Here is a 15,141-nt window from a genome sequence, read left to right on the forward strand (position 1 = left end):
ACAGTATCCATGATCGGAGCTGCTAAGTTTATGGTAATTTACCATCACTCACCAAGACCCATTTGATTCTTTGCCGCAGAAATACTATTGAATTAAATGGGAATGGATGTGGATCACCACCTGCAACTGTTAAGTGGCCTCACTAATCTCTGCTGTCTCACTCATGATGTGTTAGTGTTTCTGTCTTACTATGGAGATAGGTGGGTATGGAGGAAATATTTAAGGCTTCTCACTTGGTCTTTGCTACCATAACTCTGACTTCACAGGTGAAAGAACCATTTTGAGGGTCCCGTCATCTTCTGAATTTATTTACTCAGGAGCCAGGGAAATTACCACAGAGTGGGTTCATGGACCTATCGGACCCACTGTGAGATGCCCTTGGATCAGGATTTTATTTAACATGGTCTCCTTCATGAGGCATTTTGGATTCTGTGGTATCTCTGTCAGGTCAGACCTTGCATTTGATAGTCTTCAAAAGATCCGAGTATTCCCCTTTCGCCATTGTGTAGTTACTCTGGTACATGTGTGTCCATTTGGGGAGCAAGTCCCTTTGGGAAACAAGGTCCAGTTGGGGAAACAAGGTAAGGGATGTTCATTGCATATATTTGTGGTGACATTGCAGGGTGCTTCCTAAAGGTACCTGGTTTTTCCTTCAGTTGGCAATGGGTCAAAGACTGATCTCAGGATTTGAAAATTGGTTGAGATACCCATTGCAGAAGTTGGCATCAATATGCTGATCACCACTTTTTGAATCTTTTTTTGTTGTATAATGCAATAAATGCCTTCATTGCCTGCCTTCCTATATCATCCCTAGGAGAGCCAAACTCTATTAGACATGGCCTCAGATATACTTAGGTCAGGGCCCATTACAGTAATTATACCCACCTTGTTTCTAATAGTTAAGGACGAACACCTTTTTAAAAAAAATTTTTTTTTAATTTATCTTTATTATTGAAAGTATTACAGATATCCCCTCCCCCGGTCTCCTCCACCCCGCATCTGCCGCCCCCCCCCCCCCAAGACTTCACCACACTATTGTCTGTGTCCATGGGTTATGCATATATGCATATAAGTTCTTTGATTAATCTCTCCCAACCACTCCCCCACCCCACCTTCCCACTGAGATTCATTAGTCTGTTCCATGCTTCTATGTCCCTGGATCTATTTTGTTCCTCAGTCTGTTTTGTTTATTAGATTCCACATATGAGTGAGATCATGTAAAACTGAATCAGGAAGAATCAGAAAACCTGAATAGGCCAATAACAACTGATGAAATCGAAGCAGCAATAAAAAAAAACTCCCAGCAAACAGAAGCCCTGGTCAGGATGGTTTCACAGGGGAGCTTTCTAACTCTTTAAGTTGTAGGGTTGGATAGTTTGCTGAAAATTTTTCTTGCCTTTTGAGGTAGGCCTGCAGTGCTATGAACTTCCCTCTTAGGACTGCTTTCGCTGTGTCCCATAGATTTTGGATGGCTGTGTGTTCACTTTCATTTGTTTCCAGGAAGGTGGTTTTCTTTCTTTCTTGATCTTATTGGTAACCCATTCATTGTTTAATAACATGCTATTTAGCCTCCATGTGTTTGAATGTTTTTGAGTGATTTTACTGTAGTTGATTTCTAATTTCATGCCCTTGTGATTTGAGATGCTTGATATGATTTCAGTTTTCTTGAACTTGTAGAGACTTGTTTTGTGTCCTAACGTGGTTTATCTTTGAGAGTAACCCATGTGCATTTGAGAGGAATGTATATTCTGCAGCTTTGGGGTGAAATGTTCTGTAAATATCAATTAAATCCATCGGATCTAGTGCGCCATTTACAGTCACTGTTTCTGTGTTGACCTTTTGTCTGGAAGATCTATCCAGTGAAGTCAGTGGGGTGTTAAAGTCCCCAACTATGACTGTATTGCTGTTGATCTCTCCCTTAACGTCCTTAAGGTTACTACTGATAGGTCCTTATTTATTGCCATTCTAATTCTTTATGCCTATGTTTCTCTATTTCTTCTTATTACAGCAGTCCCTTTAACATTTCCTGCAATGCTGGTTTGCTGGTGATAAACTCCTTTAGCCTTTTTTTGTCTGGGAAGCTCTTTATTTCACCATCTAGTTTGAATGATAGCCTTGCTGGATAGATAGTCTTGGTTTCAGATCCTTATTTTGCATTACCTTGAATACTTCATGCCCTTCCCTTCTGGCCTGTAGAGTCCCTGATGAGAAGTCAGCCGACAGCCTGTGGGAGCTCCTTCGTAGGTAACGGATTGCTTTTCTCTTGTTGCCTTTAAGATTCTCTTTTTTTCTTCAATTCTTGCATTTTAATTATGATGTGTCTGGGCTTGGGCCTCTCTGAATTCTTTTTGTTTGGGACTCTCTGTGCCTGCTGAACTTGTGTGACTTTTTCCTTCACCAGGTTAGGGAAGTTTTCTGCCATTATTTCTTCAAACAGGTTCTCTAACCCTTGCTTACTTTCGACTTCTCCTGGCATTCCTGTGATGCGAATATTGTTATGTTTCATGTTGTCCCACAGCTCCCTTAGACTGTCCTCCTGTTTTTTAATTGTTTTTTTCTTTTTGGATCTCTGATTTTTTTTCTACCTTCTTCTAATTCGCTGATTTGATCCTCAGCTTCCTCTAATCTGCTATTTATTTCTTCCAATGTATTCTTTATTTCTGCTATGTCCTTCTTCATTCCTGACTGGTCATTTTTCATAGTTTCCATATCTTTTTTTCATGCTATTGAGCATCTTTACAATCAGTATTCTGAACTCTATATCTGAGAGATTGCTTTCTCCATTTCATTTAGCTCTTTTTCTGGAGACTTCTCTTGTTCTTTCCTTTGGGGCTTTTTTTTTTTCTTTTTTGTCTCCCCATTTTGGCTGCCTATTCGGGTTTGTTTCTATATATTAGGTAGGCCTGCTAGGACTCTCAGTCTTTTTGGAGGGCCTCTGGTGCAGGCCAATGTCAGACGCTGTTTGTGACTGGCCTTGAGTACCCTGTTTGGAGCTATAACAACCCACAGCTTGAGATCCCCTCTGTTGGGGCTGGGTGCGTTTGGACAGGACCAAGATGCACATCAGAGTCTGCTTTTCCAAGGCCTGGGTCCAGAAGCAGATCAGGCAGAGACTTAAAGCACTCTGAGGTCTGCCTCTGCCTGCAGGCTGATTAATCTGATTCTCTTAATGAGCCTCAGGCTATACAAACTCCACAGGTAGGGAGAGAGGTTTTCCAGCAGGGTGGGCCAATTGCTTCCCCCTCAGGCAAAAGCTGCTTGGAAGATAAATGTCTGTCTGTGAAACATGTCCTCTCCAGTTTGGAGGAATGGCACAGGAATCCAGAGGGGTGTCCTCTGAGCTCTATCTCCAGCATCCACAACCCTAGATTCTCCTCACACAGATCCAGTCCCCTCTGCCCTCTCTTTGTTGGTGCCCAAGGTGAGTGGCTGCACATGAAACTTTGTGTGTTGGCTCTTTAAGAGGGTGCCTGCATTTCCAGCTGTTTCTCCCTGGCAGACAGAAACCTGGCTGCTTTTCACAGCCAGATGTTATGTCGGCACCTTTCTCAGTTCTGGTGCTCTTAGCTGGGAAGCCCAGCCTGGGGTTTAGGCCCCAGAGTCCTCATTGGGAACCCCCACAGCTGAGATATCCCTCTGGGCCTTCAGCTGCTGCCTGTGGGGGCCCAGCCAGCCCTCTCATGCCTCCACACTTCCTTCCAGTCTCTATGTGGTCTCCACTTTTCCTCCTGGGTTATGAGGGTGCTCTCCAGCTCGTCTTCAGTTGCAGTTGATTATTCAGGGTGGTTTTTCTATATTTTAGTTGTTCAAATATAATCAAATTCCAGTTTGATCCTGGGAGTGTCAGTGTAGCTTCCACTCAGTCCACGGCCATCTTTAATCTCCCTAACACCTTTTTTTTTTTTTTTTTTTTTTTTTGGTATTCTGGAATCTTATTACCTTCACTGACCCTAGGGAGCCCATTTCTAAAGCATCCTGTCGAGTCATCAACCCAGGCCTACAGAGACAGCCACTGTTGAGGTCCCAATGCTGACTGCTTTCCTCTGCTTGATGTGCATTTCCTACTGCTTGAGTGAAGACATTCCTCCAGGGCCTTCAGAGTGATGGGGTTAGTGGTGGTTTCTCTGGCCTTTTCTAAGAAATCCATGCTAAAACACCTTCCCTGAATATTGTGATCCCCAAATTCACTTCTCTGCCAAAGTAGTTTTAGCATCTCCACCTCAACTATTATAGTTCAACATTTCCAAGCCTCAAAGATGCAGCACATTAGGATCAGCTCTGGGTATCTTTGCAAGAATGTTAAATCCTGAGCACCTCCTTATTTATAAGCTTTCCCTTGTATAATCTTATATTCTATTTCTCCTGAAGCAGTATCCTCAGGATCTGTTTCTATATATTCCTGGCTTCTGATGGCATATATTAGCCAGCTCCCGGAGCTCTCTTGACCAGTGATCTACTTCCTCTTATCCTAAGAACTGTACTGACCCTAGTTACTGGTCTAGATGCAATGAGAGAAAGTTAAGGACAGATCTTTAGGAAGATTAGTATAATCTTTGGTGAAACATGGTATCCAGGCAATGAGAGGCTGTTCTCTTCTAGCAAAGGGTAAGGAGTGAGTTCTGTTGGCCTAGGGAGTTCATAAGAATCTCAGGATTCAAATTTTCAAGTGCATCCACTCAAATGTCCTCATCCTGAATCTCAGGATAGCATTTCTTCCTTAATAGGACCTCTGATTTTTACATAGGAAACATACCAGAGCTCTAAATTCAGTAATCTTTATAAATCTGCATATTTATGACAAACCTTGGGTATTATTTTCAACACAGTCTATAGAATGAGATTCTCCTCATAGAGGTCTTAGGACTTTTGTACCATGCCCAACTTATTTGGCCTGAGCCTGTCTTTTTCTTTATTCATGGCTTCTTCATCAGTTAACTAACTTCCCAATTCTCATATTTCTAATTCAAACATGAAAGCTATTGTATAAGCGAGGGCACCCCTTCCATCTGTACCTTATCTTAACACACCACAAGTAAGAGTCTTAGTTTCTGATGTTGCAGCACACCAGTTGTCACAAATCCACTGGCTATAACTATGGGTCCTAGTAGCCTTCTGACAAGTAACCGTCCAATTCTAGAATCTCACCTCCTATGGATCTGCCTTTTAAGGAACACTTCTGGTACCAACTGTCCTTGACTCTGAGATAAGAATTTGAGTGTGAGCAGTTTATCTGGGATACTGTCCCAAAATGTGAGTGCATGGTGAAGGAGTGGGAAACTAAGACAGGAAAGGGTTAAAAGCAATTCAAGCATATATTAATGGGTGAGTGTGACCATTTGAGCAACCAGGACACAATTCTACTGTGGCCTGTCTGAGAGGCACTGTTAGACACCTCACAATTATCCCATGAGGACTGGGGGAGCTGTGAGACATAGTCACAAAACATCTCTCATTGGTTAACAGTTGCTTCCGGCCTGCTCCTGAATGGGCCAAGCACACTCCTGTAAAGTAGAAAGGCATTAGTGTATTTAGGAATTGTCACCAGTATAACAGAAGATAGATTTGCATTTAATCCTTGCCTTAGCATCTGTTTTCTAGGGAACCTGGATACAGCAGATGCTGATGGCCCCACCCTACATCCCCTTGTCCCACCAGTGTTCACTGGCAGCTGCAGTAAACAATATCCATCTCTGACAGTTTCCTGCTTTAAGTGTTGTACCTCACTTCTTTTCCTGACAGCTTTCTCCTGCACCATGGAATAATATTCCGAGGTGTATTTCACATGACTTCTTCTGTGGGATAGCCCCAGTAGTCCACAGTGGGAACTTGCTCAGTAACATGCTTTTTTGTGTGCTTCCAAATAAACTAACCCCATCTAAATCCTGGTCTTATCATCTACTTTTTTGGGAATCCAAAGAAGATAGTACGTAAGACTTTATGTTTGTAGTAGGAGGTTAATTCTACAAAATTATAAAAATATATAAATATAAAACTCAGTAAATATATTAGGTTGATAAATTTGACTATCATCAAATTTAACTTTTCTTTTTAACAAAAAAAAACTTCAAAAGACAATCAGTAAATTGGAACAGCTGCTATTTGTCTCCAAATGGCCATATATACTTAACACATGTAGATCTTCCTCCAGGTTTAATCAGACTGTATTCTTGGTTCATGCATCCCTGGTTCTGTGGCTCCACGAGATGTGCTGCTCCTCTTTCTGTCCCGGCTGGTGCACTGTCAGGCTTTCTCCTGGTCTGCTCCTAGAGCGCCTCAAAGGGACGGCCACAGAGTGACAGAAGTACACACATAACATTTCACAAGGAGATGCCTTTCTAAAGGTAGGATGTTTAACCTCTATTGAGAGAAAAATTGGAGTTTTCCAGGGCACGGGAAGGGATGGGGGTGGGGAAGGGTGGTAAACAGCATTTTGGAAATGAGAATTACATGTACAGATGTGCAGACACATGACACAACCAAGTATACTCAAAACAGAAGACAGCCAGAGGATGCCAAGTGTGCAAAACATAATAGAAAACGATATCAAGAATGCTGTTTGACTCAGTTTACAAAGAGTGTCATTTAGAAGTTATCTGGACCATATATAGAGGGTGCCTGATTAGATATGTATTTTCTAGAGACAGGATTTCTAAAAACACTGAATAGACTGAGAAGAGAGGACTAGAAGCAAAGAGCATTGTAAATACAGAGTATTTTAAATATTCAGGGCCCAGTTTTGAGTAGGAGTTTCAGTGGTTTTAAAAACAGGACAAAAGGCCAGGCCGGACGTGGCTCAGCGGTGGAGCATCGACCGAGGATCCAGGAGATTGCGGTTTGATTCCCAGTCAGGGCACATGCCCGGGTTTCGGGCTCGATCCCCAGTCGGGGGCGTGCAGGAGGCAGCTGATCAGTGACTCTCTCATCATTGATGGTTCTCTCTCTCTCTCCCCCCCCTTCCTCTCTCTGAAATCAATAAAAATATGGGTTTTTTTTAAAAAAAGGACAGTTTATTTTTACTTTTCCTAATTAATTTCATGCAATTAATTATATTGTTCCTTATTGCGTATTATGCACTGTTGTATGTTTTGGGATAAAACAGTGTGCAAAACAGATAAAAACAACCCTGCCCTCATAGAGTAAGAGCAGACAAACTTGGCTAGAAAACAGAGAGGGTACAGCGCCAGGAATTTTTATTAAACAACAATTTGTTTACAATTTAACAAAAATTTCTTTCTTTTGGTTACCAAATAAACCCAAGACTTTGGGTGGAACAAGCGATACTATAATCATCATTTTCAGATTCTGAAGCAGAATATTAGAAATTTTAAGTAATTTTCCCAACTTTATTACATCTCTTTTGATAGTAATAGGCACTGCCACTACAGGGAATCCAGTCCTGTGCATATCCATCTTCTGGGCACTGAAAGGATGATGTCCCATTGCACCTCTCTGGAAGGTCACATTCATTGACCTGATTTCCACAGAATTCTGTTGATGGCATGAACTTACAGCCTTGACTTGTTCTGTGCTTATCACTGGGAAAACATTTCCACGATTCCAAATTCCAATCCCAATCAAAATCACATAAGTACCCAACTGCTGAAAAATGGTATCCACTATGCTGACAAGAAATGTATCCTCTGTACCTTTGAGAAATTACTTTGGGAATAAATGGAGAGGCAAGACTCACCCATGGGTCTTCAGATGTCGGTCTCCTGGCTTTCCTGTGAGTCATATGTGTACTCTAGAAACACAAAGAGCACCAACTCAGAGGGAAACGAGCTTTACTTGGTGCTTACACAATGAACAGTAGTTAGGAAGATGTTGGAAATTACCTTTCCTTGATGGCAATGTTTCTGATATTGACTGAAAGGAAGGTCTCTTCATTTTTCTGTAAACTTAGAAATGTGCTTCAGGCATGTAACATTTCTACTCCAAGAAACTAAATCTTTATAATGCATAAGATATTAAATTAGAGGCATTTTCTTAATCTGAAGGATGAGCCTTCGTCTCCTTGGGACCAAAATGTTTTTGAATATACATAAATACAGTAGTCAACAGTAGAAGTAAAAGAGACACACTAAGAATCATAACTAGTGGAAAGAAAACTCCTTTTCTGGCAGATGCTGGGCCACTGTCAACACTACCTCCATAGCCTCTGAACAGGCAGTAGGGCGGGGACCACCCATAGCCACAGTGGCAGTGATGTTTATTATTGCAGATTCCCTTCATGTTGCAGGTCTCAGGCAGGCAGACTTGTGACAGGAGAGGGAGACTGACACACTTCTTGTGTATGCATATCTTTCTTGAACCACACACGGTGCCATCTTTCACTTCACCCATGTCAGGTGTGTCCATCCCTAAATGATAACTGATACCCCAGCAGGTGGCATCATTGATGTGAGTGTGCTGCAAAGTAGAGTGATCTCTTAGGTGGGGAATGTCTCCCACATTCTCACACTGAACTCTCCCACAGAGGATGTCTGCCGTATTACATTTGAGGTATGCTGTGCCAGTTAGACCACAGTGGCCAAAACGGTTTCCCTGGGAGTTGATTTCTTTATAGCAATTCTGAGACGCACTCTTTGCGCCTTCACCAAAAATCTCCCTGCACTGTTTGTCATGGCCACTACATCTCTTCTGATAGCAGTAGGCACCGTCACTACAGGGAATCCCATCCTGCACATATACATCTTCTGGGCACTGATGGAATGTCCCATTGCACCACTCTGGAAGGTCACATTCACCCATCTGTTGTCTGCACAAAGTCCCTGATGGCATGAACTTGCAGTCTTTGCAACACAGCCCAAAAGCACAAGCAGCACCAGGCCTCGGAGTGCAGTTCAGCAGACAACAGGAGTGATGTTCACACTGCTTTGTAGATCCACAGTCACATTCCTCTTCTCCTTCAACTACATCATTCCCACAGCGCTTCAGCATAAGGACTTCCCCTGGACTTGGAGGACTGTGCAGACATGATCCCTGGTTTAAAGTGGTCTTCATAAAATCTGCATAACTACAGTTGGTGAATCTCTCTGCTGGCACTCTGATAGCATTCATGATGCAACCACTTTGCCCACACAAACAGAATTCTTCATCATGCTGCATGCCCAAAGTATGGCCTAACTCATGGGCCACGGTGAGGGCAAAAAGAGACCAGGGGTCTCCTTGGAAATTATTAACTCCACAGTCAATAGGAGGACGACATATTCCTGCAACATAGGCTATACCAAGTGTACGTATAAGTGAATTTTTAATGAAAATATGTGCAGCATCATACTGTAGCCGCAAAAGACTGATTTGTTTCCACTGAGCAAAATCCTCCAGAACTTGTTCTATGCTTGTCATTGGGAAAACATTTTCATGATTCCAAATCTCAATCCCAGCCAAAATCACATAAGTACCCAACTGCTGATAAATGGAGTCCACTATGTTGATAACAAGAAATATATCCTCCTGCACCTTTGAGAAGTTACCTTGGGAATAAATAAAGAAATTTCGATCTACCACCACAGCCAGCTCCAGAAACCATGAGTGCGTCCACCAGTTATCAGAATTTTGTTTCAGAGTTGTTTTCTCAGCCTCTTCAAATCCCAGTTGTTGGTGTGCTATATTCTTCTTTGTTAAGCCACATCGAATAGGTGGGAAGTGTGTCTCATTAGCGTTTATCTTATACACCAGGTGTTCAAATGTAGCAGAGTGCCTTATTGACTCGATTTCATAAGCAAGGTCATTTATCTGTAGCATTCCTCGAAAGCCTCCAGAACAGGTACTGAGGGCAACCAGGGACTCGGGGACACCCTGCACATAACCATGATAGTAGCAGTCATCAAGAACAAAAGGCTGATCCTCCTGGAGGACATGCTGGTCCGTGGAGGTGAACACTGGTAGGTGTCTGGAAGCCAAGAGCTTGACCCTCATGTTGACAATGTGTCTTTGGCCCCCAAACTGAAGGCTGTAGGAGAGCCAGCCCGGAGCCTTAGCATCTCTGCCCCTGCTGGGCACCTTCAGGGGGACCACCACTTCTGGGGAGCTGAGGCATTGGGAGAGCCTAGCCTGGGAGAGGCCAGAAGGGGATAGAGACACTCGAAGCCACAGCAGCAGGAGAACTACTCTCATGGACACCCTGGCCTCACCAGCCTCCATTATGGAGCTGTCATTATGGAGTCATCTGTCCAGAAAAAAAGTGTGAGACACTGTTGGTCTGGCTCCTTCCTCTGAGCTGGTCATTGTATAGAGCTGACCTTTAAGGATCTGAATCCTGGCAGAGTTGGCCATCAGGGCTGCAGTGCTGAAACTGAAAATAAAAAGAAGGGTGGGGAAGGTGGTGGGATTGGGTAAGGAAAGTGGGAGAGAGAAAGAATCAAGTCATGAAAAAGGATTAATGAATCATGAAAATGCTCTGGATTTGCTTTCAATAAATGGGGGTGGGAAGTTAGGGTTATAGATCAGACAGTATGGGCCATATGTTGATAACTGTTGCAGTTAGGTGACAGGTACCTGGGTTTTCATTTAATCTGATTAGACTTGCATAGGAGATATGGAAATGAAGATGCCTGACCCACTACTACCAATCTCCTGGACTCTGAATTCACTCCTATCAATACTCCTTTACCCTGATTCAAATCCCTCTACATCATCCATCTGTACAGCTTCCCCTCTGACTTCTGCTGTCTTTTCTTGATGACAAAGGAAGAGGGAGAGAGAGAGAGAGAAAGAGAGCCAAACTGAATCCTGAACTTCTTCATAGAGCTCCCCATATTTACTTACCTTACTAAATTTGAGCTTCAGCAGAATTTACTGCTTTCCCTAAAGCTCACTCTAGAGAAATCCAATTCTCAGAACTCCTATGTACCTCATGGTCTAGAGCCTGGGTTCCTATTCTAGACAGCCCACAAAGTCATCTCCAAACCATTCATCCTGCTACATTTGACTGCACTAATTTTTAACCTTCCTTTCTCACTTTTCCATTAATCATTCCCTATTATTCTTGTACAAACTTCAAAGTCTGATACGTGAATTATTCGCCACCCAAAATCCCACCTTCATCATGAACAACGATAGCAAGTATATAGACAACGCATCTAAAAACCAGAAGGATTTTTCAACATTTTTTAACCTCTCTAATTCAGTTTCAGTGTACTTCAGTTTACCCACCCACAGTCATAATCTATACCTTGTCACCAAACGAAGCAAAACCAAACCATTTCTTACATCCTAAGCAACTTACCAATAATTTTAATCATTCCAGCTCTCCCTTACTCCTGCTATACCTATTCCTCAGATTCAAAAGAAAACCCACATGCTTTTGTCTTTCATTATCTCCCATTTCTCTCAATCTCATGTCCCTGTCTTCAGTTCCATTCCGTTTGAACCTAGGTGACCGGCTCTATCACTTCAACCACTTTATGCCAAAACCTTTAACTCCCTAAAGCTCTACAGTAAACTCTAATTTTCAAAAGAAACAAAACTGGTTTAATTCTGTCATATACTATATTTCCATTTCTGTGTCAAAATTCCCATATACCACTGCAGGGGAGAATCTCAAAACAATTTGTTTGTGAAAATCTTAAGAACGGAATGCATAGTCAGAACTAGAAAGATTTGTGCTGGCTCCTCACCCTAAGGGATAGAGACAAGAACTCAGCTGGTTACTTCAAACTCTCCTACGCCACGTTGCTCTTTTCTCCATTCATTCTCCTGGACATTACATTTACACATCCTTAATATTCTGAGTTCCTAATTTACATATAGTGCCAGTAGTCCATACCTTCTGGTTGCCTTTCAATCACAGTTAAATAGTTAACCAAGTAGATTTCATCTTTTCTTTCTAACATATAGTATTCAAGTTTATAATTTATTCTAGACTTGCTATGTGGATGCTAGTAGACGGGGAGGACTAGTTTCATTCTGAACAATATCCTTAGCATTAACCTACCTAGAGAGCTTGGATCCATATGAGCACATTCCATTGCTAATGGATAGGCACTTTATTCCAGGTGCAAGTAGCTCACAAGAGAAAAACAAAGTTCATAGATAAATTCAACTATATAAAAATTTCCAAGGGCAAAGATCTCTAAATTGGGTGATACTCTCTTTATCTCTCTTGATATGTTTGTTACTTATCATGGAGTGGCAGTTGTGGATGGAATGTCGGAAGGGCTAATAAAAATACAGTGTGAAGACGGCTGATAAGATATGATAAACCATGTCATAATATTTTTCTTAGAGCTCAGAGCAGGCAATAATAGGAAAATGCTTCAAAGAATCTTTGCACCATACTCTTTGCCCTTGTTATATTATTTCTAGGACCCCAGAGACCCAAACTCCTAAAGGAACATCATTCTACCATCAATAATGTAAAGTGGTGCCATTAAAAATCCATATGCTTGCCCAGCCGGTGCGGCTCGGTTGGTTGAGTGTCATCCCATGCACTGGGAGGTCACTGGTTTGACTCCTGGTCAGGGCACATGTCGGGGTTGTGGGCTTGATCTCCAGTAGCGGGCATGCAGGAGGCAGCCAATCCATGTTTCTCTCTCATTGATGTTTCTATCTCTCTCGCTTCAGTAAAATCATTTTTAAAATTCCATATGCTCTAACATTATTGGGATCTCAAAATAGACAACAGCCCTCCTCCATATGTTTTATCAACTCTTCCCTTCCTCACAGCTATTTCCAATTCCTCAAGACTACTACCTACCCATATCTCCTCTTATTCTATCATGCTCAAATGCACTGTTTTCCCATTGTCTGTCATTAATGTTGACTCATTAGCAAGTCATGAAATCAGTTTAATGGGTCATAAGCTGCAGTTTTTTTCTTTAAGGAAATTGAATAAAAATATCAGAGGACATTCCGAGAAATTCCTTAGCAACTCTTATGCATATGGTGCCAAAATTTGGGGGGTGTTTGTGTATGTGGCTACTGGGGCACAATATAAAATGGATTTCTTACTCTGGAATATAGTAAAAATATATATCTATAGTGATGCCAAATTCAAAGACAAAATGGCTTCTAGGATTTTCACCAGTACAAACCCATCTGCATCCAAGCCCATTTCTACTTTTCCTTTACCCCACTCCATAGTCCAGTCTCAGGAGACGAGTGATCCTCCCCCGGATTCAGGTAGTAGCCCCTCATCTTCTGTTCCAAGATCACATCTACGTATTTGAGGACTGAGCCTGTCAATTTTCCCTACTTTCAACTCTTCCCTATTTACCAGTTTTTAACTGACAGTTAGGGTAAGCAATTCATTCTGGTTTGCCCTGGGCTGTCTTGGTTCCTGGCTTTTAAACTGCAAGTCCCATATCCCAGCAACCCCTTCAGTCGTAGGTAAACTGGGATGGTTAGTCACCCTATCCACAACACCTTACCCCACCCATGCTCAAGGAGAACAAAACAAAAATTAAACTTCCCATTATCCAACATAATATTCTGGCTATCAACTTGTACAGAGTCAAACTTGGTTAATACCCTTTTAAATTACCATATTCAATATATTTTTAATTATACAATTTAAAACCTTGCTATTTTGTTTTATACACATGTTTTTTAAATTGCATGTCCCATTATAATGTTTTTAAGAAAAATATGCTCACAATGGTTTATGAGAGAATTTATGGTATAATATTTGCCAAAATATATCATCTATAAGATTTCAGCTATATAAATACTGCATAGAGTAAAAACTAATTCAATAAAATATTAACTCTAACTCTGGGTAGATTCTCTTTTAAAGGGATATAAAATCATGATTTCAGTTCAGTTCCTGGAACAAAGTCAATTTTCAGATACAGAATCTATTGACTAAGGAGATCAGTGGGTTCCTAAGAGGAAGGACATATCAACATTATAACAAACATATAATGTAACCATTATGTTTGTTCTTCCCTCAAGAAACCTACAGCCATTTTCGTGGGAGTCTGTATGCCAGAGGTAAATATTTAGAGTTGAGAGGATTATTGGGTATAGTGTCTGCACTGACATGGATACCCAGAGCTCCAAAAAATCATCATGGACACTGTTACAGTGGCAGCCTTTGGACATCAGTCAGTAAGTGGAGTCCTAGCTGACGTAGAGATTGCGGTGGTTCAGTGGTCTTTGGGACACCCTAGGTAGATCATTGGGATTGACATCTGCAGCAGTTAGAATAACGTCCTCATAGGGTCTTTGGTGTCATCTTACCACAGGTAGAAGTTCTTAAATGGCCCTCTACCCCTGGCCAGTGTAGTAAATCAAGGACAATATTGTGTTCTGTGAGGGAAGGTGGACCTAAGTGCCATCATTAAAGACTAGAAGATGTAGCAGTGGTTGCCTCTATCAGATCCCATTCAAATCACCAATCTGGCCCCTACGCAAAACGTATTGATCCTGAAAAATGACCTTAGATTACATCAAGCTCTAGCCAGTAGAATCTCTTAGTGTAGCTGCTGGGTCAGATGTGCGGTCATTGCTAGAGCAAATTAGCATGGCTTCAAGTGGAAGGCATGCAGCCATTAATTTAAAAATGTGACAATTTCTATTCTATTTTTTTTTTGAGATTTTAAAACCACTTTATTTAATAAAAATTAAACATACAAAAACTGAAATTAACACATGAAAAAATTCACCATCTTCCATTAACAGGAAGACACTTTTCTATGCATATATTTGGCTTAAACTCAAGTCAGGATAACTATGTTTACTTAACACCAGCAAATGCTGACAACTTGATCTAATTAACAAAAAATTGCAAACTCAGCTACATGAACATAATATACACGGACATTACGGTCGGATTAATGCACAAGAAATACAACGAATTTTTAATGATGAAACATTAGTACTCTTGCTCATTAATTTAGCCTTGGTTTTTTTTTCGTTTGTATTTTTACAAAAATAGTACCCACACTGTTTACTGGGCTATACATCAGCTTTTTGTTTTCTCATATAAACATTTCACATCCAAAAAAATGGTACCACTACCATAAGTGAAAAACCAACAGGAAAAAAGCAAATGTACAAAAAAAACACCCAAAAACATTAGAAAAGTTAGCTGGTCCTAAAACATGGTTTCTTACATAAAACTAAAACTCAATGTAAGTAAAAGAGCTGGATACATTTTAGAGATGGCCTAACAGGCTGAGGAAACAATTTATTGAA

General features: G+C 41.3%; 1 protein-coding gene across 2 annotated transcripts in view; it reads right to left on the reverse strand.

Annotated features, from left to right (window-relative positions):
- Positions 1–7,636: 7,636 nt before the first annotated feature.
- Positions 7,637–15,141, reverse strand: part of LOC148094053 (disintegrin and metalloproteinase domain-containing protein 21-like) — a 36,162-nt gene continuing 28,657 nt past the window's right edge. Inside the window, exons 2-3 of one of the 2 annotated variants that reach the window (XR_015714012.1) lie at positions 7,836–10,297; positions 7,637–7,744 (exon numbers count right to left, since the gene is read on the reverse strand). Coding sequence is in view for 1 of the 2 variants with exons in the window: in XM_087814008.1 (XP_087670134.1) it covers positions 7,987–10,146 (2,160 nt within the window). In the remaining variant the exon portion in view is untranslated. Of the gene's footprint in view, positions 10,298–15,141 lie in introns of both variants that reach the window. The other variant, XM_087814008.1, reaches the window with a different exon arrangement.

This window comes from Miniopterus natalensis, chromosome 1 (genome assembly GCF_054644295.1).
Source record: "Miniopterus natalensis isolate mMinNat1 chromosome 1, mMinNat1.hap1, whole genome shotgun sequence".
Classification (NCBI taxonomy): domain Eukaryota; kingdom Metazoa; phylum Chordata; class Mammalia; order Chiroptera; family Miniopteridae; genus Miniopterus; species Miniopterus natalensis.